The sequence below is a fragment of the Ascaphus truei genome, chromosome 3 (assembly GCF_040206685.1).
Source record: "Ascaphus truei isolate aAscTru1 chromosome 3, aAscTru1.hap1, whole genome shotgun sequence".
Lineage (NCBI taxonomy): Eukaryota > Metazoa > Chordata > Amphibia > Anura > Ascaphidae > Ascaphus > Ascaphus truei.
The window spans coordinates 418,883,934-418,910,066 of record NC_134485.1 but is presented as its reverse complement, the minus strand read 5'-3'; the positions used below and the strand labels follow the sequence as shown (position 1 = coordinate 418,910,066).

Here is a 26,133-nt window from a genome sequence, read left to right as displayed (position 1 = left end):
GACACCGGGCAGCCATGTTCACGGGTGTTGCAGGAAGATGCCGTCGCACCAACGCCACCACCTGGAGATTAACAAACTAAACCCGTAGCCCCGGAGATAGGTGGTCAAAACCCGTAGTGTCCGGGTCAAACTCAGAGTGGTGGCAACCATGCTTCTTAATCCCCCCTGCCCCTCCTCACACTGAATAGCCCCCATTCAGACACTGCATAAACCCCCTCACACTTCATAATTCCTCACTCACCGGCCTCCACGGCGCACGCACCTTCCTCTTACCTTGGGCCCGACTTCCGGTGTGTGCAGCTTCCAACGTGCACAAGAGGGGGTGGAGCTTCAGAGAGGCCAGGCCGCCGTGGGGTAGAGCTAGGCCCGGCAGCCGGACGCAGTTTTTGGGCCCGACCTCTGGCCGGGTCCAACATCCAGTGGACCGGCCACCCTGGCCCCATGGGGTGTGCAAAGTGTGGGGCGCGTCAGGCATCTCTAACTTCCTTTACCTTGCCTTCCAGTGACGCGTCATCATGGCCACCCGACGTCAAATGACGCTGCGGGGTCACGTGACATTGCGTTGCCGTGGCAATGTGACGGCACATGACCCTGAAGCCGAGCAGGGGGGAGAGCAGGCAGGGGGGGGGCGCAGGAAGAAAACTTTGCGCACCCCTGCACTAAGGTACAGATTCACTATATAGTGCAAGGTATATCTTGAAGTAGGAATGCATTGCAGGGTTCTGTAAAGTACAAGATAAGGAAGTAAAGAGCCAGTAACCCATTCAAGGGTATCTGTTTCCAGTAATCAGTTTGACTATGGCTACCAGCTCTGAACTTTGTATTCGAAACCAGAGCAACAATGCAAAAGTCATAAGATTACGTAATGGTGGCAGGATACACGGCTCTGTGACATCATTAGCTCGGTGCGAATATCTCACACTACAAGACTATCACGAATAAGGCTTGTTATATAGTAGGCGCTGGTTTGCGTGCGCCTGGCGTTGTGCATGCACATGGCGCGTGTTTCGTTTATATATTGTAATCGGTGGCGTGCGCGGCCAGGGGGCGTGGCTATAGACGTCACAACGATAGCCCCGCGCTGTGATTGGCTTGACAGCGTCACGTGGTGCGGCAGCAGCACGGAAATATACATTTTCCTGTATTTGCCGTGATCTGCCGCGCCACCGCTCACGGCCATGCGCGCACGTCTCAACGTCAGCCTCCCACAGCCAATTGTAATTGACGCGTGCGCACTATATTACACGCCTAAAACAGCGCTGGGAATAGAGTTAGAAAACGTGCTGGGACAAAATCTCACAATGACCGCGCCAGGCGGGTAAATTAAAAGGGACCCCGAAAAAACAACGGATTAAAGAAACCTTTCCGTGCCAGAGTGAGATGGCGAGATTGGCCAGCAGAGGGCAGTGCAAGCCTAATAACAGGGCAGATTGCTAATAAAACACTGCTCAGTAACGGAAACAAAACGTTACTCTTCAATTACAAAAGCCTTGGTCATCGGTCAGTACAGACGTCAGGGTGTTTGTTCTTTTAACCTTATGCACCAGCTCCTGTGGCAGCTCCATCCAAAAAAGGAGGCCTCTTGTTTCGTGGAGATTACCACTAATGGAATAGTTACACAGGTTGAAAAAAAGACATATGCCCATAGAGTTCAACCTACTGTATGATACATTTAGATGACAGATACTTATCCTATATTTGTATTTACAGTATTTTGATCAAAAGGATGGCAAACAACCCCCCCCCCCCCTCCACCCCCAGTGAAATATTATCCAATGCTGTCACATAAGGGAAAAATAAATTCCTTCCTGACTGGCAGATTTCTCTCTGGATTAACATCCTTCCCATGTTTACTTATTTGCTACATCCCTTTCTAAAAAGATGTCCAACCTTTTTTGTTGTTGCAGATATCTATTTAATCTGCCATCTGGGTAATGAATTCCACGTTGTAACTGCCCTTACCGTAAAGAACCCTTTCATTTGATGCTGCTGAAATCTCCAACCTTAAGGGATGAACCTGTGTCGTTTGTACTGTATTTGGGATGAATAGTTCTATTGAAAGCTCCTTGTATAGTCCCCGAATATATTTGTCTATAGATCTTTTAGCCACTTAGACGCCTCTTTTCTAATGTAAAGAAATCTAAATTAGCTTTTCTCCTCAGAAGTCAGATTTGCCAACCCCTTTATTAATTTGGTGGCTCTTCTCTGTACCTTTTCTAGTTTCATAATGTCTTTTTTATGGTGTGGTGCCCAAAACTGTACTCCGTATTCAAGGTATTGTCTTACTAAGGCTTTATACCAGTGATCCCCAATTAAATGTAGTCATGGAACCCTTTTATAATTTGTAAAACAGAATGGAACCCCTTAAATATTTTTAGCGTAGCACATGGAAAAAAAAAAAGAAAAGAAACTTTTTCTTGGTTCAAGATCATTTTTAAAAGACCCCCACCGCCCCAATACATTTTTAAAAGACCACCACCACTCCCTCCCCCCAGTGTCTCTCTCTCCCTACCCCCAGTGTGTCTCTCACTCCCTCCTCCCAGTGTCTCTCTCTCTCTTTTTTTTTTTTTTTTTACTCATCATAAAACTTTTTCCATGTCTGGATATATTCAAGTGCTTGGAATTTACCTCCCTGCTAATGATGAATTAAATGCTGGAAGACATTTAACAACTGCCCCGATCGTCAAACTCCATGTAAACAAACGGACATTTAAAAAAAAAAGGAAAAGTGTAACCCTCTTTTAATCTGCGAGTTGGTTGGCGCCCAGAAAGCATATGAACAATCTCATGGCTCATACCGTAGCCATGCCCGCCGTATCCATGGTTGACGTACACGGCATTGTGAGCGTCCACAGGAACAGGCTGGTAACTATCATTGTATGGATCATACACGTACACCTGGGGACAAAATGATAACGTATTATTATCACATAATCCATTCATTTCTTACCACCACCACCAGCACTATCCTCTTGTGCATTAAAAATAAATATTTATTCATTATTTACATATGAGAAAAACGTAAATAAGAAACACAGTCTGAGGTTATTTTGAAAACAGAATAACACAGCTTCAAAACAAAAGCTCTCTAAACAATAAACATGGTATATAATAAACTTGTTTTTCCAACCTGTCTTGGAGTTGGTGTCACCTGGCAGCCTAAGTTTATTATTATATATTAATATTTTATTGTGTGCACTATCATATTATAATATTATTGTCACTGCACAAGATTTTTTAGCGCTATATACACCCATTTTTTTTCCAATAAACATGGTATGCCATATATTTATACCCTAAATCCTAAAGCTCCACCTCTTTATGGGGGGGGGCTTGCACGTCACTAAACATTACCTCATTTTGTAATACATAACAATATTAAAGTCGATGTCATTTTGTAATACATAACAATATTGTATAACTACCTGTCAGCTAAAAACCATTCTGGGGTTAAATGGGATGTGCCTATTCTGTCACCTGGCATTTGTGTGTGAACTAGTTTCACTGCGAGAATCTAAGTTTATCTCATGGGTTCTCATAACTTTTAGCCTGTTTACTCTTTTAATTTGAAGCTGATTGGATGAGGAAGAGTCAATAAATTTAGCTAGGAGCGAAAAAATTCCATTCTCGGCTTCACACATTTGTTTATACAGAAATGAAACACAGAAATTAGACTCACAGAGACAAGACAAGATGGCAGATTGAAATATTCACACAAAATGGCTTCATCCTAAATGCTGTTATGTTGTTATGCCAGACCCCCTAATGTCTCAACTTTGTCACATACAATATTGATTTTTTTTTTTTAAAGGTATACACTACCTTGGAAGGTCAAAGTGCTTCTTACAATTGGAAACTTTTCAAATAAGAAGCATTTTTAATTATTTTTTCTTTATGTTTAAAGATTCCATAGTTACCAATTCGGACAGTGCTTAAACAACCGTAACATGGTCAATTTGCCAGTGCATTCAAGGTTGTGTGTGAATGAATTATAATACATACAGGACACCTACAAGCTCATATTGAACCCCCAAAATAACCACAACATATTAGTAAGCATATAAGTGTCACAGAGGAGTGCTATTGAGCATGGCGATATATATTTAAAACCAGAGACATAACATAAAACACAGACAGAGCTCAGTGCACATCCAGTGAAACTCATACACGGTACAGTGTCTAAATATATATGCATAGATATCTATTAAATAAAATGGTCTTTCAGTTTAACATTTTGGCTAAATTGTTGTAAGCCCCTGAGCCACTACACGGCAGACCACATCTCAAGGGTCCCTAACACTTATATAAATTCTTAATAATCTGTGCATTGCCAGGAAGAATGATTTATAATAAATCTGTCAATATTAGTTGCAAAGTTCTAAGTCTGACTGAAGCTTTTATTAACCTGTACATTACCAAGAAAAGCTCTCTGTAATAGATTTGTCACACTCATACTGCAAGCAAGCAAGTTCCCCTGAGAGTGGGAGATGCTATGGAGTGAGCTTTTAATCATACAGTGATATATATATACAGTGGTTGACAAATCACCAAAAAATCTACTCGCCACACAAAAAAATCTACTCGCCACCTTGTACCAAACGTGTGCTGCTTGGGCCAATATTTACTCGCCCGGGGGTTAAATCCACTCGCCCGGGGCGAGCAAATGTATAGGTTTGTCGAACACATATATATATATATATATATATATATATATATATATATATATATATATATATACACACACACATACACTTATTAAGGTTATGTTGGGTAAAAAAAAGTGACAAAATCCCTCCACAGTAAAGCATATAGCAACTGTAAATATTCCTGTATGTTCATTTGCATGTCTTAGACAGGTCTGCAACCCTGTCTTTCACCATTATCACCCAGCACTTCCACTGCAGCAAGGGATTCTGGGAAATGACATGCAAATGAGCACACAGTGCCACATATATATATATATATATATATATATACATATATATATATATAAATGAAGCGCATCACCTTGAGAAAGGTCCCGTCTGCAGACCAAAACGTCGGTTATGGTATCTTGATAACTCACAATATATTTTTTTTACTTTCCATTGGAGTGCTGCCTCTGATTTCGTCTCATCAGTATCGTATTGCCTATATATATATATATATATATATAAATATATATCAGCATAAATGAGTTCTTCAGTATTAGGTGATACCTTTTTTATTGGACTAATAATTTATGTCATAGGACAAGCTTTCGAGAGTTCTCCTTTCTTCTTCAGGTCAAGCAATACGGATATACACAGGAATATATGGCTAAAACAGTGTAGAGAGAAAAAATAACAGATATGTACTGTAGATAAGGTAGAGTGTTAAAAGTGTTTGAAGCCAGGGGAGGGTGACAAGGAAAGGTGTGGAGGGGGAGGGATGCTGTGGGGGGGGGGGGGGGGGAGAGAGAAAGTGTGGATAAGAATTGAGGCAAGCAGGATAATTACAAACAATTTTGATAGGGTGTGAGAAAACCCATGTCCGCATTAAGTCCTTTGGTTTTGGTGTCAGAGAGTCTTATCATTCTGAGCTCAAATGTTTTCCGTTCTTGGGTGCTTTTAAACATTCCATTGAGGATTTTGATTTTTAAATCATTTATGGAATGATCTGGCTGTGAGAAATGATGTCCCACAGGTGAGCAGTATCTTCCTTCTTCGTGATGGAGTATAGAGTGTCTGTGCATATTCATTCTGCCTTCTAATTTTTGGCTGGTTTCCCCAATGTAGCAACCTTGGTCACATTTGTTGCACTGAATCATATACACTATATTCCTGGATGTGCAGCTGTATGATCTTTTAACATTGAGTGTTTCATGGTTGTGACTGGCTGTGGGATCTTGGCATATATGTTTGCAGAGTTTGCAGCGTGTGTTGCTGCACGGTTTTGTGTCATTATCAGTGTCTTTAAGTTCGTTGTGAAGTTTTCTGCTGACTAATTTCTGTTTGAGGTTTGGTGGTTGCCGGAATGCAAGAATGGGAGGTTTGGGAAAGATTTCTTTTAATGTCGCATCCTCTGCCAGCATGGGTTGCAGATCCTTGATTATTTTTCGCATACCCTCTAGCGTAGGGTTGTATGTGGTCACTAGTGGTATGCGTGTGGTAGGTTCTTTCTGTCTGTATTGTAGCAGGTGTTCTCGTGGGGCTTTTAGTGCAGATGTAATAGTTTTGGCAATGGTCTTTGGTCTGTATCCCTTCTGTCTGAACGTTTCGGTCAGGGTTGTGAGATGCCTGTTTCTGTCTTCAGTGTCAGAGCATATGTGGTGGTATCTTATAGCCTGGCTGTGTATGATACCTTGTTTGGTATGAGTGGGATGGAAGCTGGAGTTGTGGAGGTAACTGCACCTGTCTGTTGGTTTCTTGTATACAGAGGTGTGTAGTTTGCCATCTTTCAGTGTTACTGTTGTGTCTAGAAAGTTTACTAGGTTTGCCGAATAATCCATTTCGAGTTTAATTGATGGATGGAATGAGTTCAGGGACTCGTGGAATTGTTTTAAGTTTTTTTGCACTGAAAATCGCCACCCAGCGTCCGCTTTACTTCCTGCTTCCGGAACGCACGAGGCACCTGTTGGCACGCTGTGCGCCGCCATCTTTCCCCTTATCTAGGGTGATTCTCCACTTTCATACATGGATGTATGGGCCTGGGAACGGGGTACAAGTATGTACGCCTAGGTGCCAGATTATTATGCCTTCCTTTTAACACAGGCCTGAAATCAAAAGTCCACTATCGCAGAACGTGCAATGTATTCTGCTTTCTCCCCGAGCAAATCACTAACCAGCGAAAGAAGGCTGCCGCGATTTATAGCTAGGGTTTTTATTATTTTTTATTTTTAGGACATTCACATTGGTGGTCCCGAAAACCCATTATTTTATTTAGAAAAAGCATGCGAGAAAGACCTAGTATAGCAGTCGGTGCCTTTGAATTGAGTGAGCCGGGTTTCCTGACTTTCTGTGCTCCCACGTACCAGAAAATGAGAGTGTACTCCCCGCGGCGCATGGACTTGTGACGGACCCAAAACAAATTGTTTTGTGTTGAGAGATTGAAGAGAAATGACAAGTGCGCAGAATCCTGCGCTCTGATGCACACGTGGGCACGCTCCCTCTGACCTACTGTGGCCAGAACTGGATCCTGCTCCCCTGGGTCCCGGTGCTGCAGTGGCTCCTATCCCAAACCTTTTCCTTCAGCTTCTCATGCACCTGGTGCCAGCGCAACAACAATGCGCCGAAATAATGCTCCCGACGTTCGCTCCAAGCGCAGGACTTTCAGCTGAGGCACCCGCTGCGGTCGGAGGCGCGCGCGAACGCGTCCCCCTTACCTCAAGTGTGCTGGTCCCCGCTGCCACCTTCCGACAGGGCTGACTGCGTGCTGTGACGTGTCGGGCTGCCGGAGCGGGTGTTTTGCAGCGCTGACGCGTCACGTGGTGGCAGTGAGCCAATGAGGTGGGGCGCTGTCTGGAGCTACGGACGGGAGGCGGCTTGGGAGGGGGAGGGAGGCGGCTTGGGAGGGTCCCCTCCCCATATCCTGCGCTCCTCTCTCCCCGTGTTTGCTGATGGGAGATGGTGCACATGGGGGAGGGGGAGATGTTCACAGATGCACTCCCTGTCTCTCCCCGGCTATGATTTGTGGGGAGCTGCAGGGGGGGGGGGGCTGTGACTTCTGCGGGGGGTTTAGATGAGACCGCACAGGAATGTACCTGTTTGCCTGTGCCAGAGAGGCTCTGTGGGGAGTGAGGGGAAGGCTGTCACCACGTGTCTCTGGTGCATAGTTGTTCTATGCCTAAATCCAGGCATAGCATCAAGACCTAAAAGGCCCGTGGCTTAACAAAAGCCGTAAAACCGTGCCTGATAACTAATTGTACAGTTCTTTTTTTTCCAGTGTAAATAACAGGGCAGACCTATTTGTCTCTAATTGTAGAACTATTTTACACCATATTTGTGCTACAAAAATGAGGGAGAGTCTTTCAAAATGAAAGCATGTGAAACTTTTTCCTAATTAAGAAATCGTGGTGGCACAATTAAAATCTGTGTCTTTTTTGTTTCCCAGTTCATTATTTGGAAGTCTCCTATACAGATAAGGGAGAGTTGGACAGGACAGTATAATGCAAACGCATTCCTTGAGAAACGGCCGTACCTGTCTCTACTTTTTTTTTTTTTACGTGGGGGAAAAATAACCTTCGGCATTTATTTTCTTATATTGCTGTTTTTAAGCATAATTAAATCTTCACAGCCCGGGATCTGAAAGTGCCTTAATTTGCAGTGTCAGAACACAGAAGTGTAATTGCCTGGGATAATAACGTAGAGCCGGCGTCACGCAGCTGTCAGGTTTTTGTCTGCATTATTTATGCTGCATGTCCTGTCTCTTTGTCGTAGGCATGAACACTGCAAATGGAGCCGTATGTTAAAAGCGAGGCGCCTCTCTTCAAATCCTCTCTGCTAGTGGAATGATCAAAAATCCCGTCCGATGATGATTAATAATCCAGTTACTGAGACCTGCTGAGAATTGCAAATGTAGCTTCCATGCATCGTAACCCCGTCACCATTAGCTAATTACAGTGCAGTAATAGGCTGCCAACATGTTCTGCAGTGCAGTACTGTGTGGGAGGACGAAGACGGGAGCGTGAAGAATGATTTCTATTAATAACACTTGATTGTTATAGGCTATGATCCGTGTGGCACGTGGCTGCACATACAGTATGAGAATGTGTGTGGCTGCCGTCTACAAGCGATGTGGCCGCTTGATCAGGAAGCAGCAGAGCAAGCTACATGTTGGCCCTTTAATCCGATCTCCCCCCGCTGCCCCATGCAGTGGCTATGGAAGGATTGTGGAGGTGTGGGACCGCCTGCTGATGCTTCTCCGTGCATCCCACCTACATACAGCAGGGCTCTTCAACTACTTTTCCAAAGGGTATAGATCCAGCAAAAAATAAAAGTAGGAGAGCCATGAAAGACTTAAAAATGATCATACTTCAAGCATTTATAAAACCTGATTTTTTTTTTTATATATAAAATAATTTTTTATTATTAATACTTTATTTATAAAATGTTTTACCAGGAAGTAAATAAAGGAAAAATGCTGCACACTGTAAAAGAAATGAATAAAGGATACAAATACCGGTGCTCCTGCTCCAGGACTCTCCGTGATAATCCACAGTATAATGAAGGGTAAAGGAACAGGGCTCCATGGAATTCTAAACAAACTAATTTATTGCCAACAAGATAACTTGATGTTTCGGCCACACTTTGCCTTTCTCAAAAGCTTTTTTTTTTTTTTTTGAGAAAGGCCAAGTGTGGCCGAAACGTCAAGTTATCTTGTTGGCAATAAATGAGTTTGTTTAGAGATCCGGGGAGCCCTGTTCCTTTACCCTTCATTTCCAGGAAGTAATACATTGAGAGATACCTCTCGTTTTCCAGTTTGTCCTGGGCACAGAGTTATGATGGCAAATACATGGTTACAAATACATGTTTACATTAAGTGAACAGGGTTATACATTATATACAAGACATTGCATGCACAGTTAGAGATAATATATATTACAGACGTATGTAACTGTTAGACCAGATTAAAATGTGAGACAGCCTTACTTATGAAAGAACTTAGACAGGAGGCGGCTGTGAGAGTCTCCGGTAGATTGTTCCAGGTGAGAGATGCACGGTAAGAGGAGGAGCGGCCGGATACTTTGTTGAACCTTGGTTCATGAACAGTCTTTTGGAGTAAGGTCTCAGATCATAAGTGCTGCATGTGGTAGGGGTGAGGAGCTTCTTCAGATAGGCGGGTAGCTTGCAAAGTCCAGTTGCGATAGTGCAGAATAAATGAGTTCTTCAGTATTAGGTGAAACCTTTTTTATTGGACTAACAATTTATGTCATAGGACAAGCTTTCGAGAGTTCTCCTCTCTTCTTCGCCATCTTTCCCCCTATCTAGGGTGATTCTCCACTGTCATACATGTTGGGCTGAGAGCACGCCAGGACCAGAAGGACCGCATGTACAAGGGTCGTGAGTAACCTGTCTTTGACACTGTATTTTATTCATATGGTCTAGCTCTAAGGGTTGTTGGAGTTATTATTTAGATAGGGGTCAGGGTCCCTGGTTTATTTAGGTTCCCTTGACATCCCTTTTCTATGTGTTACCCACACCCCTAATTATGAGCACATTTGACCTTATTACAGTTTTACTCTATATACTTACCTGGATCCTCCAACAATAAATGGTGCAATTGAAATGATGATCATGCTACACAGCTATTAAACATTTCTAAGGAGAAGCAATTTATTCTACTTTGAGCACTGGCAGAGAAGACTCTTCTCTATCCACTTCCATACATCCATGTACCCCCTCCCATCCCATGCCCATACCTCCTTGTATCCCCCCCCCCAGGCCCATACCTCCTTGTATCCTCCCCCCACGCCTATACCTCCTTGTATCCCCTCCCACCTCAGGCCCATACCTCCTTGTATCCCCCCCCAGGCCCATACCTCCTTGTATACCCCCCCCAGGCCCATACCTCCTTGTATTCCCCCCCCCACACCTATACCTCCTTGTATCCCCCCCCCCAGGGCCATACCTCCTTGTATCCTCCCCCCACCCCCACCCCCACAAGGCCCATACCTCCTTGTATCCCCTTCTCTCCCCCCCCCCCCCAAGGCCCATACCTCATTGTATCCCCCTTATCCCCCCCCCCAAGGCCCATACTTCCTTGTATCCTCTTCCCACCCCCCCTCTGGCCCATACCTCCTTATATCCCCTCCCCCGCAGGCCCATACCTCCTTGTATCCTTTTCTCTCCCCTCCCACCCCAGTCCCATACCTCCTTGTATCCCTCCACCCACTCCCAAGACCCATACCTCCTTGTATCCCCTTCTCCCTTCCCCCCCCCCCAAGGCCCATGCCTCCTTGTATCCCCTTCTCCCCCCCCCCCCCAAAACCCATACCTCCTTGTATCCCCTTATCCCCTCCCCCCACCAAGGCCCATTCCCCTTTGTATCCCCTTCTTCCCTCCCCCCCCCTCTGGCCCATACCTCTTTTTATACCCTCCCCCCCAGGCCCATTCCTCCATGTATCCCCTTCTCCCCTCCCCCCGCCCCCAAGGCCCATACCTCCATGTATCCCCTTCTCCCCTCGCCCCCAAGGCCCATACCTCCATGTATCCCCTTCTCCCCTCCCCCTGCCCCCAAGGCCCATACCTGCATGTATCCCCTCTCCCCCCGCCCCCAAGGCCCATACCTCCATGTATCCCCCTGCCCCCAGGCCCATACCTCCATGTATCCCCTCTCCCCCCACCGCCATACCTCCATGTATCCCCTCTCCCCCCACCGCCATACCTCCATGTATCCCCTCTCCCCCCGGCCCATATTTCCATGTATCCCCTCTCCCCCCGCCCCATACGTCCATGTATCCCCTCTCCCCCCGCCCCCAAGGCCCATACCTCCATGTATCCCCTCTCCCCCCACCCCCAAGGCCCATACCTCCATGTATCCCCTCTCCCCTCTCCCCCAGGCCCATACCTCCATGTATCCCCTTCTCCCCCCGCCCCCACGCCCATACCTCCATGTATCCCCTCTCCCCCCACCCCCAGACCTCCATGTATCCCCTCTCCCCCCCCCCGGCCCATACCTCCATGTATCCCCTTCTCCCCCCCGCCCCCCAGGCCCATACCTCCATGTATCCCCTCTCCCCCCCCCCGCCCCCGGCCCATACCTCCATGTATCCCCTTCTCCCCCCGCCCCCAAGGCCCATTCCTCCATGTATCCCCTTCTCCCCTCCCCCAAGGCCCATTCCTCCATGTATCCCCTTCTCCCCTCCCCCCGCCCCCCAGGCCCATACCTCCATGTATCCCCTCTCCCCCCGGCCCATACCTCCATGTATCCCCTCTCCCCCCGGCCCATACCTCCATGTATCCCCCCACCCCCAGGCCCATACTTCCATGTATCCCCTCTCCCCCCGCCCCATACGTCCATGCATCCCCTCTCCCCCCACCCCCATACCTCCATGTATCCCCTCTCCCCCCGGCCCATACCTCCATGTATCCCCTCTCCCCCCGGCCCATACCTCCATGTATCCCCTCTCCCCCCACCCCCATACCTCCATGTATCCCCTCTCCCCCCACCCCCAGGCCCATTCCTCCATGTATCCCCTCTCCCCCCGCCCCCAGGCCCATACTTCCATGTATCCCCTCTCCCCCCGCCCCATACTTCCATGTATCCCCTCTCCCCCCACCCCCCAAGGCCCATACCTCCATGTATCCCCTCTCCCCCCACCCCCATACCTCCATGTACCCCTCTCCCCCCACCCCCAGGCCCATACCTCCATGTATCCCCTCTCCCCCCGCCCCATACTTCCATGTATCCCCTCTCCCCCCACCCCCCAAGGCCCATACCTCCATGTATCCTTTACCCCCCAGGCCCATACCTCCATGTATCCCCTCTCCCCCCACCCCCCGGCCCATACCTCCTTGTATGCTCCTCCCCCCCGGCCCATACCTCCTTGTATGCTCCCCCCCCCCCCCGGCCCATACTTCCTTGTATGCTCCTCCCCCCCGGCCCATACCTCTTTGTATCCCCCCAGGCCCATACCTCATATGACCCCCCCTCAGCCCATAACTCCTTGTATCCTCCCCCAGGCCCATACCTTATATCCCCCTCAGGGCCCATAGCTCCTTGTATCCTCCCCCTCCAGCCCATACCTCCTTGAATCCCCCCCAGCCCTCCTTATAAACCCTTCTCCCTCCAACCCCCCCCCCATGCGCCGAAGGGGACGGAGCGGCTGCTTCGTATATTTGTCCTGTCCCCAACTTTCTCTGTATATTCCTGACAGATGCACAAGCTTTATATATCCCGTACCTAGTGATAAACTACAATGGTGCAGTTGGGAGGGTGTGAATGTGGAACACACTAAGGGCTATATTTACTAAGCAGTGCTAAGCCACAATGCACCTTACAGCTCATTCAAGGACCACAGGATGCATCACGGCTTAGCAACGCTACAATGGCCCTTAGGCTGTGGCCATGTCCGGGAGACGGCGCGGAGGCACGCGCGCGCGAGGGATCCGTAAAATATTTTATTCCACGGCACGACGGCCAGGTCACGTGAGCGGTTCGTTCAATGAGGGCGAACCAGCTCCGAGACGTCACGGCCACCCGCCACGCCTCCCCATCATGCCTAGCCTGGCGCCTCCCCATCGCGTCTAGCCTGGCCACAAACACTCCCGCTAAAACGCGGGTGCCGTCACGCGCACGGACGCGAGCGGCCGGTCACCATGGATGCAGCCTTAGTCATAGCCAAGGGGTGACGGGGGGGGGGAGGGGAAGCCGAGCTGAAAACTTGAATGGGCCCCACAGGCTCTTTAGGGGTTAACCCTCTCTTCCTAGCCACCAGACTGATGTCAAAACTTTGTCCTCAAAGATCACCCCTTGAGATTCAAATCAATTTCCTCCTGCAGGGGGCAGCCCGTCTCATTCACTCTCTTCCGGTGATATTGACTTTCTCGGCTCAAGGGTTTAGCATCAATACTAATCCATCCACTAGGAGAAATTGCATCACACAGCAGATACAGTATATGTAATGCACTGCCTCGCTGGCGCCTGATCTGATAAACAAATTCAACATTGCGTCCGGGAATTTATGGTAAATTTGCTTAACAGAAAAGTGGGGGACGTGAGTGCTGTAGCAGTGCAAATAAATGTATTTAATCCTGTTGCTTGCAGAACACTCTGGCAGCAAAGGTGTTAATGATTACATATTCTAACAACCCAACAGGGATAGGAAGTTAAAAAAATTTCACTTTACAAGTAAGGTGCTAATAAAATATTTTGTAATACTTGGGGTGACCAGATTTTGAAAATGAAAAACCGGGACACATAAAAATTATTAATACAACAAATTACATTATTAAAAAAAATGAATATTATGATATTTATCTAATAGTGACACCATTGATGCTGTATTATTTATTCTGCCTCTTCCCATTCTCTCTCTACCTTCTCCCCCATTCCCACTATCCCTCCCCCCCATTTTCTCTCACCCCCACCAGTATCTCTCCCTTCCCTCACCCCCAGTTTCACTCCCTTCCTCCCCCAATTCTCTCTCCCTTCCGTCTCCATTCCCTCCCCATCCCCCCATTCTCTCTTCCTCCGCTCCTCCATTTTCTCTCTCTCAATCCCTTCCTCTATTCTGTCTCAATCCCCTCCTCTATTCTCTCTCTCCCCCGTCCATTCTCTCTCCACCCTCCTCCATTCTTTCTACCTCCCATTCTCTCTCTGACCTGCACAGACACACAGACACTGACCTGTGCAGACAGTCACACAGCCACTGACCTGCACAGACAGACTTGCACAGCCACTGACCCAGACCCTGCACAGACAGTGACACAGACCCTGACCCTGCCGAGACACACTCTGACCCTGGCAAGACACACACTGACACTGACCCTGCAGACACACACTGACCCTGAACTGAGACACTGACCCTCTGACCCTGCACTGAGACACTGACCCTGCACTGAGACACTGACACACTGACCCTGTACTGAGACACTGAGACACTGAGACACTGACCCTGCACTGAGACACTGACACCAGCGCTGAGGAGCAGCTGCAGGGGGGGAGGGGTCCTACCTTTCACTGTGGAGCTTGGTTGGTGAAGGAAGCCATCTTGGTTGGGGGGGGGGAAGCCACCTCACTTCCGGCTCTCACTGCTGAGGCTCCGCTGTCACTAACCCCGCCCCCACCCTCTGCCTGTAACCCCGCCCCCACCCTCTGCCTCTAACCCTGCCCCCACCCTCTGCCTGTAACCCCGCCCCCACCCTCTGCATCAGCAGTCAGACCGGCCTCTGCTCTCCTCCCTGCATTCTTGCACTCTGCTGCCCCCACCTTCTCTGGTCAAAGCCGGGACAGCCACAAAGAACCAGGACATTTTAAAGTAAGTCAAGCAGTCGGGACAGACCTTAAAAAACCGGGACAGACCTTAAAAAAAAACGGGACTGTCCCGGCTAAACCGGGACATCTGGTCACCCTACTAATACTGCAAGATTGTTACTTTATGGATGTTCGCAGAGCAGTCACTCTGGATTTAGGATTCTGCATTTTTCCTTTTAACCAGGGTTAATTTTTCCAGCCTGTGAAAATGCAGGGAACATCCAGGAAGCCAGCGCAAGGCGCTCTGAGGCAGAGGGGGGAGGATTAGCACTCTTCGAGCTAGCAGTCTTAAATTGGCAATCCCGAAGAGACACCGTGTATAATCTCCAGATTTCCTTTAGGTGACTGTGGAGTCTTCAAGGACCAGCAAAGCTGCCAGATAGAGCAGGGGTACGCAAACTGGGGCACAAGAGATTTTCTGGGGGGGGGGGGGGGGGGGGGCAGCGCTTAGAGGCCCTGTGCTCTTCCCCACCACCTTTAAATTAAATCCCAGGGGAGCGCACTAGGCCTATAAGTCCCTGTTACCTGCTCTCAGCTGGCTTCTGGCGAAGTGTCCCCATGACAGCGCGGCGGGGTCAAATGGCAATGCGCCAAGTGACAAGGTGACGTCAAATGATGCCGTCGATGCTGGAGAGAATGGTTGCGCACGCCTGAGATAGAGTATGTAATCCAGAAGAGAAGGCAATGCCAAGGTCACGGAAAACAAGACAGTGGCTAGTAGGCCTCTGCAGCTTGTCTTCGGCGGCACGTCGCCATGGTAACACATCGTTAAATGATGCCGCGGGGTCATGTGACGTCACAGCCGAGCAGGAGGGGGAGCAGGCGTACCGGCAGGTGGGCGTAGGGTCAAACCTTTACGCACCCCTGCACTAGGTAAAGCAAACGAATATAAAATAAGTTATTGTAGGAGACGAGTGCAGAGGTATAACCAGGGAGACGGATTAGGGGGATATAAACATTGGCTTTCATTTAGTCCGTATATATTTAAAAAAAAAAAAAAAAAAACACACAGCTTTAAGGCAGCACACAAAATAAACAAAACATCCTATCCCTTTGTAAGGGCTGACTCACATTCCCAGTCCCTATCTGCAGGATGTGAGGATAGGCCTCTTACCAGCCTCTGACCACAAAGACCAAAGAGGTACCTGTAAATAGGGAGTTATTTAGATCAGTCTCCTGTCTGGGGTGCACCCCCTGGCGGGTTGCAGTGACCTCTGTGCCCTGGAATAGAGGGTGTGGTTCCACGGGATCTAGCTGGCAGCATATGCCCTCTGTGCTCAAGAGAACCCTGTGCAGCACACCTTTCACCCTGCTTGATGAGCCAGGGGGGGACTGGTTAATTGACTCTAGCTGGCATTAACCAGCTCCTTGCTGGACTCTGCTACAGACAGGCTTTTGATGTGCTGCCTTTTTAAACTGGGGAAAAAAAGGCTCTGTCACAGTTATTTATGGGAGTATAAAACATACTATGCATTTTACGTCAGAGTACCAACCAATATTCCTCAGGGGTGTCTGGAAACACTGTAATGGCTTCCACATATAAATACAAAAGACCGGCGTAGCTATGGAAACTGGGCACAGCTATCCGAACCAGAGGAAACTCCACTATTTTAGCAATCAGCCCTCTGTCTCTCGCTCTCCTTATTTTTAAAGGAATCAAACGTTGAAACTCAGAGTAAAGATTATGAGGATGACAGTAAGTGAAGAACAAATTAACCAGAGTATGAAGAAATATAGAAGAAAAGACTTAAGTGAAAGAAACAAATATCAACAGAAGAATTGAAAGGCAACAAGGTGTCAAGGATAGGACGGAGAGACCCTATAGTGCAAAGTATGAAAATACATACACATATAAGCAAAAGGAATAGTGTCTATGAGTCTAGTTAACAGGGATATACAGTCACAAATTCCCAATCCAAGAGGACATCTTAAGTAGCGGAGTTCGTGCATCCAATGGCCGTCCACCACTTTCTGACCGGAATATACAGTAACACAGTCTGGGTATCTATTGAAGAACAGCATGGCTCAGAAAAATTAAAGAGTCAGTATACCAAGGTCTATCCCAGCGGTGCGCAAACTGGGGGGTGCGGGATTTTTCTGGGGGGGCGCGGGCAGTTGCGGTGGCCCCATGCTCTTCCCCGAGGCATTTAAATTAAATGCCGGGGTGCCACGCAACTCACCGGGATTCAGCCGGTTTCTGGTCACGTCGCCATGACAACGCAGCAACAAATGATGCCGCGGGGTCATGTGACATGACACAGTCATGGCAACGCGCGTCAAATGATGCTGCTGGGTCACGTGACGTCACGTGGCTCTCGGCGTCATTTGACGCCAGGTCACTGGGGGGAGGGGGGCTCGAGCTATGGAGCTGGCACAGAGGGGGGGGGCAGCAAAAAAAAAAAAAAACTTTGCTCGCCCCTGGTCTATCCATTAAGAGGTAGCAAAACCCAATACAAATCAATAAAGGGATCCCAAGTACAGTACAGCACGCAATGTCACCGCTCCAAAAACAAATATCCTCCAGTGGGATAGGAGACCTGGTAGCCACACAGAAGTCTCCAATATATTTTACGCAAGGTACAGTATGTATAATAAGCGTTTTAACTTTGTACAGGTATCAAGATGACATTTGACACTGGTACAACTGGAACAAAGATTTGTAAAAGGAATAGAAATTGGACAGCATTAACTACACAATGCTCACGTTTTCATTACGGTGCCAAAATTGCACCTTCTTTTTATGTAGAAGGGACAGTGCAAAAGAAAGCCAAAATTAGAAGGATAGGAATTTCACCGCAATAGACACAAATTCCAACTTGCATAGATGAAAGCAGTATACTGGTTAGAGTAGTCTTGGTATAAATCACTGAACTAAGCATCTGACATCAGTACGTGGACAGTAGGTTCCGAACCGTCACTTTCTGGATGTGGCCAGACCGGTCATGCGTTCCAGCTGGTGTACCCACATTTTTTACATCACATCTCTGAATATCTGCCTGTCGGTCAAAATCTCAAATACCTTTTGCTCTATTCAGGGTCCATCAGGGAGCATTGCAATAAGTCCTCTGATATATCTATAAAATAGTCTCCTTTAGTTATAAATCACCAATGAGCTGGCCAATAAAAATACCTTACAACTAACTTGGGTGTTAACTCTTTCGATTTCAGAGTGAAACTATTTAAAAAACAAAACAAAAACACAACATGTATGTATATCTGCAACATACACGTGAATAAAGATTTAATAAACGCCAAACTTGAAACGCGTTGGAGTGTGCGATTGACAAGCAGACGTTCAGAGATCTGTTGATGTAACGAGGGTCCAACGCAAGCTGGAACCCATACAGGAAATGAAGCTCCAGACTCTACGAGCTGCATGAAAGAAGTATTCATTTTATAAAACTGATGCACTATAAGAAGATTTTATTAGGATTTTATAAGACATTTATAGAGCCCTTTTATGATTTATATGCATTATTGTCCAGATTTTCCAGTGTAGTCCCTATATACTGTCACAGCGCAACACAAAAACAAACTAAGAGACTCCTAAAAACTAGAACAGCTATTGACCCAGACACAGGCCCCTAATGTTCAAGGATTAAAAAGGAAAAAACACTTTAGCGATGGGCCCTACCGTTATTATAGACCAGGAGCCTGTAGAACTGGACACTGTCACCAAACAGAAGCAACACAGCTGCGAGACACTGGCAAACATCCACTGCCTCTCAACCACCTGCCACCACCTTGTTCTACTGAGACCCCATATTTCAGATTGCTTTGGTCCCTATCCAATATGGTGTGAAATCACTTCCTAGTGCTGGAAAAGGGTTCCACGACAGTCAAATGAATGGGACAAAGGGCCTCATGCAGAGAGCAGCGAATTTTAAAATTGGAGAGTTTTAAAAAAAGTAGCTTTTTTGGAGCGTTTTATTCTCCATATGCAGAAATGTGTGAATTCTGCAATGTTTGGCATTAATGCGTGTGGCGAGTTAGAATTGGAGAGATGCGCGCTGCAGAAATGTGTTAAAAAAAAATTGCGCATTTTTTTTTCCCTTTCCTATAGGCGGCGAGCTCCATGTAATTGCCAACTTTTCTTGGCGAGGCAAATACTAGCAAATCGCGCCATTTTCTAGGCGTGAACAGCCGCTAGATGCCGTTCGCAGCTCTCTGCATTAGGATATTTTTAAAACTGGCGAGATGTAGGTTCTCGCCAGCCGCGCGGCGAGATTTTGAAAACGAAAAAAAAAATGGCGCGTTTTCCGTAACTCGCCATTTTCGGCAGTTTTCTGCGCGAATTTCCCCAAAAAATGGCGAGATTTGAAATAGCGCTGCTCTCTGCATGAGGCCCAAAATGTTTCACAGCATTTTAAATAAGGCCTTTCCATGTATTCAGACCAGAAGGGCCTCCTAGCAGAGGACATGTGAACTTCATGGGATTTGTTTTGTTGGTAATATGTGGTGTTCTTTTCTACATCAGTTTTGCAGCAGGGGATTGGACTCCATTTAAAATCATCAACATTAAAGCAGCTACTACAGTGAAAATGTACATGGAACACGTTTGAATAATGGCTTCAAATTTGGCAGACGCTGTACAGTTTGGGAGCTGTTCAGAGAGAATGGAATTCCTGACACTGCCAAACACATTCCCCTCTCCTGGAACAGCCGCTTGCAAAAGCAACTCTACATCAGAACAAAGAACTGCCTTCCTCTGCCTCTGCCTCGGAGAATAACCACCAGTGATTATGCACTCTGTTGGTTTTGCTGCTGTGAAAGGACTATTGGATGGCAACATAAATAAGAAGTGTTTACATGTTATTTTATTGACCGGTAAACCAGGATGTTTGACACCTGTGTGGACAAAATAATTTGAAAAAATTGGGACTGATCGTAAAATGTGTCCGCTGCTATGGCCAATCACCATGAATCAAATGCTGCAGCCCTCTGCCTGCAGCCTTGCTGACGAGGGAAACAATCCACTTGACCTCCAGTGTCGACATTGTTCTCTGCTAGTTGACCAGAAAGACACATGGCAGAATGGTCGCGGAGGTACGAGCTTTTGGCTACCAAGTAAATAGCATAAGTGCCCAGCAAATGGCACAAGAATTAAAAGGCAGTCCCCCCCTGCCACCGATGGTCCCCCCCTGCCGCCGACGGTCCGCCTCTGCTGCCGACGGTCCCCCTCTGCCGCCGACGGTCCCCCCCGCTGCTGACGCTCCCCCTCTGCCGCCGACGGTCCCCCCCCTATGCCGCCGATAGTCCCCCCCGACTCACATGGCCACCCTGCTACCCACCCAGTGTCCCTGTCTCACCCACCGTCCGTTTCTCACCCACCCACCGTCCCTGTGTCTCACCCACCCACCCGTCCCTGTGTCTCACCCACCCACCCGTCCCTGTGTCTCACCCACCCACCCGTCCCTGTGTCTCACCCACCCACCCGTCCCTGTGTCTCACCCACCCAAGCACTTAACCTCTATGTGTCCCACCCACCCTCCCTGTGTCTCAACCTTGTCTCACCCACACCCTCACTCTCGCTCACTCTCAGTGTCTCGCTCACACTTTCTGTGTCTCTCACAGAATGCAGTGCAATCAGGAAGTTCGGGCGAATGGGACATCAGCTGTTGGAGTGCGCAGTCTGGACTTATCACATCCTATGGCAGCTCCGCTCTGACTATACTGGTTAGCACACACACCCCTTTGTGGTTTTTGTTTGCTACATGCATTGTTTAGTTACTTAAGTTTTTTGTGCTTTGTCTGTGGTGTCAGTGGCTTATGCGTTCTGATTTTTATAGTTCGTATTACCACTGGTTGGTTACGGTTTAGTAACTAGTTCTTTTTTTATTTTATTTTTTTTATTATCAATCACTCATTTATTTACTACCCGTGTTTTATATATTTTATCATAATCGGTCGTTATACCGCGGTTTTTAGGTCCTTGTTTGGACTTCATGCAGTAACCTTGCAATAAATGTATACATATTTTACTGACCCCCGGTGCACTGTTTGTGTGTTCTTTTCCTCATATAACAAGAAAATTGCAACGTTAAAAAAAGCTTTTGCACAAAAGGTAGCCAACTTTTTGCATTTTTTTGATTCAGAACATTTCAGATTTGTATTTTCTATTATTGTTTTCGGGCATACAATGGAATATACTGACCCACAGCGGCGTAGCTAGGTATAGGCAAAATTGCTGGGCAAAATGTATTGCGTTGACCACTTGCCGGCTGCTCGTGCGCATGCGCGAATTGGCACTTGCCTGCTGCTTGTGAGCAATCAGCGCATGACGACCGTCAAGCTCCGATCGCACATGTGCATGGGTGACCGGCAAACGCTGATCGCGCATACGCAGTTGGCAAGCGCTCTTCGCGCATGCGCAGTCGGCGACTGCCAGGACAAATTTGGGGAGGGGTTGGGGGAGGGAATACAAGTTGTATACAGTACCCATTTGGTAATACTCTGGGAACGTCATGAACCATCAGGATAACGGTACCGCTTGAGGACAGAGGTTAAAGTGCACTTTTCTATTAAGATAGCACATTATCTCCCCTGAACCCCCCCCCAAAAAACCCAGTGGCGACTGTGACAGTGGACACTTCGATACACTGGAAATAAGGAATCTTTTTCTGCAATCATTTTTAGATTGTTCATTAATCCATTATTATACGAGATACCACTTTGTTTCTATATGGGAAATCTACTCTCCTAGAAAAAGCCTTGCCTGTGGTGCAAGTACAGTATGTGGGAGCAGTTAAAGATACAGTGATTAAATCTGCATATAAGGTGACCTCCATGCTGTCACCCTTGTTCTAATAAAGACCCTCTAGCTTGTGCATAGCCCCCTCATTTGACTGCAGTGCTCTGTTTTGTCCTCATTGGATTTTCCCTATCTATAAGGTGATTTGAATAAGGAGACGAAGGTGAGCCTATTTCTTACCACTGGTTCGAGGTAATTTGTATATTGTCACACTATTTACACTACAATATTTTTTTATTTTTTCCATTTATTAAAATACACGGATTTGATCTCAGTATTTCTGAGCAGCTTGTTTAACAGTTATTAGTAAAATTGATTTTCCCGCTGAAAATGGATAAGTGGCTTTTTAAGGGTGGTGTAAATGCTACAACTGGTACCTCTTCATCAAATGATGGTCCATCAAAAAAAGTACAAAAGTTATATGAATGCTGAAAATCCCAAAACAAGGGAATGTGCAAGTGTGCAAATGGAATCTTAAAGTAGCAAAATAAGAAAATATAAAAGAATAATATCTTAAACTTGGATTTTCTTGGACAATGATGATTAATCATGAGCAAACAATCACGGTGTGTATTATGTTCTGATATCTTGTCCAATGACAGTATGAAACAAAAAAATAGTGCTTACTATTAGCGCTGGCGTCAATTGTTTTGTTGCGACGTCACGGCGTCGTCGCGGGCAGTATAAGCGCAGCCTTAGTCTGCTGGTCAGAAAGCGTAGCGCACAGCAGATGCTTATGCCAATTATCGACTATGGAGACATAGTACATGGTTCGGCACCCCAGACCCACTTAAGCAAACTTGAAATCCTCTACAAATCAATATGCCATTTTGTTCTCCAATGCAACTACAACACACATCACTGCGAAATGCTCAAAGAACTAGATTGGTCATCACTCGAGTCTAGGCGCAAAGTTCACCTTTCCTGTCTTGCCTTCAAATACTTTCCGGGCAAGCTACTCACCTATCTGAACAAGCTCCTCACCCCTAACACATGCAGCTCTTATCATCTGAGATCTGACTCCAAAAGACGGTTTATGGTCCCAAGGCTCAACAAAGTATCCGGACGTTCCTGCTCTTACCGTGCACCCCAAAACTTGAACAATCTACCGGAGACTCTCACAGCGACCACCAGTCAAAGTTCTTTCAAAACTAAAAGCCGTCTTACATTTTAATAAGGTCTGTAACTGTTACATACGCCTACAATCTATATTAGGTGCATTATAACTGTGCATGCAATGTCTTGTATATAATGTATACCCTGTTCACTTATGTAACATGTATTATTTGTCATCATAACTCTGTGCCCAGGACATACTGTACTTGAAAACGAGAGGTAACTCAATGTATTACTTCCTGGTAAAACATTTTATAAATAAATAAATAGAACAGTGAACAGGAAACATTCTAGCCCATTAAAAGCCCCCCAAAAATATTGGTAAAAGACACCCCAGCTCTTCTCAGGTGTCCTCAATATTCAGCATGAATCTCATGCTTAATGAGCTTGTCTATAGCGTACATCTTTAATGACCAGGCGTCTGCTTGGGCCTCTTTCTCCTCAGACGAGGAAAAATGACAAAGCTCCGAAACACTTGCCGGTTCTGAATAATTGAGGAAATAGCAAGCCCAATGAAGTCTGACCCCCGAGACGGATTTATTAACAGACTGCATGAGCAAAGTTTTCATCCAGTCAATGAAAGTAGTTAACTCAGCAGAATGTTCTTCCTCAGACATCTTAATGCAATCTGCGCAAACTCTTTTGCGGGAGGTAACAGACGGCCTAACATTGCACTCGGCACAATAATTAGGCTTAGAAATGTTTTTTCTGGGCTTGACGACTTGAGCCTCTTGCTGAAGCTGCGCTGTTTTCTGGTTCCTTTGAAACTGCAGAAGGAACAGACGTGCTGCTAACTTTCAATCAATAAGGGAACAAAATAAGCAGGAAAAACAAATGCTTTTTAAATACCTGCTGCCTTTTTTTTGCCAAAAAAAAAAAAAAAAAAAACTGGTAGGTGAGCACCTGCCTGACGTCCTTCCTTCAGCTAAGGTAGGACGAGAATAACTGACCTAGGGGTAGGTAACGCCCCTTACATGGTGGTCACAAGAAGTGCTCATCCTACCAGCTGTAAGGAGGAGGAGCTATCACATTAGTAATGGCTGCCATAGAGGATGTAGAAGGAAAAGGTTAATAGCGCCTAATATAATGTAGCCAGGTCCCCCCTGTCATGGCTGACCCCCTCCTCCCTTTCGGGAGACGCTGTGTGCGAGGGAGTGAGGGGGGCCGGCGCGCGAAGGAGAGATCCCTGGTAGCTAGGGACGCGAGCGGCGAGCAGGCCGGTTGCCGGGGACGCGATCGGGCCGTCGCTAAGGCCACGATCGCGTTGCTACCGGCCCCCAGGGTGCATAGGGGCAGAGACACCTGACGCCAGGGAGCCAATAGGGCTGAGGGATTTGCCTGGGAAGAGATTGCTACATTTCGCGGGGTTTTGCAGCCATGCAGGCAGTCAGGATCCGGACCAGATAGGGGTAAGAGGTGGATGCAGGGGTCAGTGACCCTCTGCATTAGGCCAGCAGCCCCCAAGGTCCCAGTTAGGTCCTGAGTCATCTAGTAGCTTGTGGAGCTTAGGGACAGGCCCTAGATAGGGGCACTGCCCCATTATTGGTTGAATAGACAGGGACACAGTGTTGAAGTCGTGCGGCTCTGTGAGGTGGGTTCTGGGCTCAGGACACCACCAAAAACCCTGCGACAAGGAGTGACATTATTCGCGCTGGACTTTCAACCCACGCGGTGTGGAGGACCACGTCGGATCATGTGGATTTATATCGCGGTACCCGTGGCTGGAGCCCGGGCAGGTAACCTGCAACTCACGTGCACCAACCAGGCCTATCACCAAACATAGTGGCTGCGCAGTCACACATACACATGCACAGTGGTATTTGACTTCGGGAGCACGAGACATTTGGGTGGGGGTTACTGGACACAGGGTGGGGTCACATTGTGGGTGGTTAGCGTCCGCCGTGACGCCTAGAGGTGGTAGCGTCCGCCGTGACGCCTAGTGTGGTTAGTGTCCGCCGTGACACCCAGTGTGGTTAGCGCCCGCCGTGGCGCATGATGAGGTTATGCTGTTATGATGTTATGATGTTATTACGTGATGTGTGTTTCCATGCAGTAAAGCCAGTCCTGTTTTATATTCGGTAGCGTTGTGTGGTTGTTTCCTGTGAGGGCCTCCTCCCACTCCGTTGGGATCCCTCCCAGGTGGAGGCGTTGCACCTAGAGATGTATGATATGTATGTACCCCAGGTTCCCCAAGCGGAGGCTTAGGCTCCTGAGAGCCACACAGGTTGCACAGCAAGTAGTAGCGGCGGTGTTCATAGGGAACACCCGTTACATTTGGAGGCGCTGCTGAGATCCAGACCTGGTGTGCCCGAACTCAGTAAAAATGTCGTTAGGTTACACGTTACCTTCCCGCCAAGAGGTGTACACGTGGGCGGTAAAAAGGCAAGTCCCGCCCTCACAAACCCTTGCTGTAGGACAAGTTCCCGCCAATGCCTCATCCTATGAACTATGTTTAATCCTAATGCAGTACCCAGGCTTAGAAGATGCCAGAATCTTGGGTCGCCGCTCCGACCCAGACGGGTCATGGTGCACCGTATTAATCACTGGGGGATGTGAATTGTCGCCACAGCAAGGCCCATCCAACTTGCGTTTCCACGGGGCCCTCAGCTCAGGGTGTCCTGTTATATATCCTGAAATGCCGATAAAACCCGAACCCTGTAGCCCCAGTACAGACCTGCTAGAGACTAGTATGCGCATGTCCCTGTCCCCACCAGAAAGTATATGCGGGGATGAGGCCAGTGTATTATCCTGTGCTAATTGTCGCTCAAGCAGACGGAGCTCCAGCCCCAGTAGAATGGGAGAAATCCAATTACTAGCCCAGGCCATCCAACAACTGGGTGGGCCCAAGCACGAATCCCCTTCCCCTCAGCCATACCGCAAGTTAAAGCTCTTTTCAGGGGTAAACCCTACTCCCACTGGTGAAGAGGCTTTTGATGTTTGGAAGGAATATGCTTCACAGGTACTGGAAGAGTGGACCTGTCCTGATGAGGTGAAAAGACAACGAATCATGGAGTGCCTGCGCCTGCCTGCGTCCACTACCATCAAGATGTATAAAGATCAGCATACTGAGGTTACCGCACATCAGATGATGGAGTCGCTTACCCGGGCATATGGTAAGGAAGATGATGTGAGTGAGTTATGGACTAAGTATTACAATCTCCGCCAGAAAGAGGGGGAAGACCTATCCGAGTTCATACAACGGATCCAATTGCTCTTGTGGGAGCTACGTTCCCGCCAAGTCATCAAGGCCTCAGAAGTAAATGAGTATAGGCGCACTCAATTCCTGCGGGGAGCCATACCCACGCACCATATCGTGGTAATGATCAGATGCA

The 26,133-nt window shown here is 47.4% G+C and overlaps 1 protein-coding gene across 4 annotated transcripts in view; it reads right to left on the bottom strand.

Moving 5' to 3' along the window:
• Nucleotides 1-26,133, bottom strand: part of PLEKHB1 (pleckstrin homology domain containing B1) — a 92,820-nt gene that overhangs the window by 6,353 nt on the left and 60,334 nt on the right. For all 4 annotated transcript variants that reach the window (XM_075592732.1, XM_075592733.1, XM_075592734.1 and 1 more), the window contains exon 6: nucleotides 2,799-2,898. In XM_075592732.1, coding sequence (XP_075448847.1) covers nucleotides 2,799-2,898 — 100 coding nt within the window. The remainder of the gene's footprint in view (nucleotides 1-2,798; nucleotides 2,899-26,133) is intronic.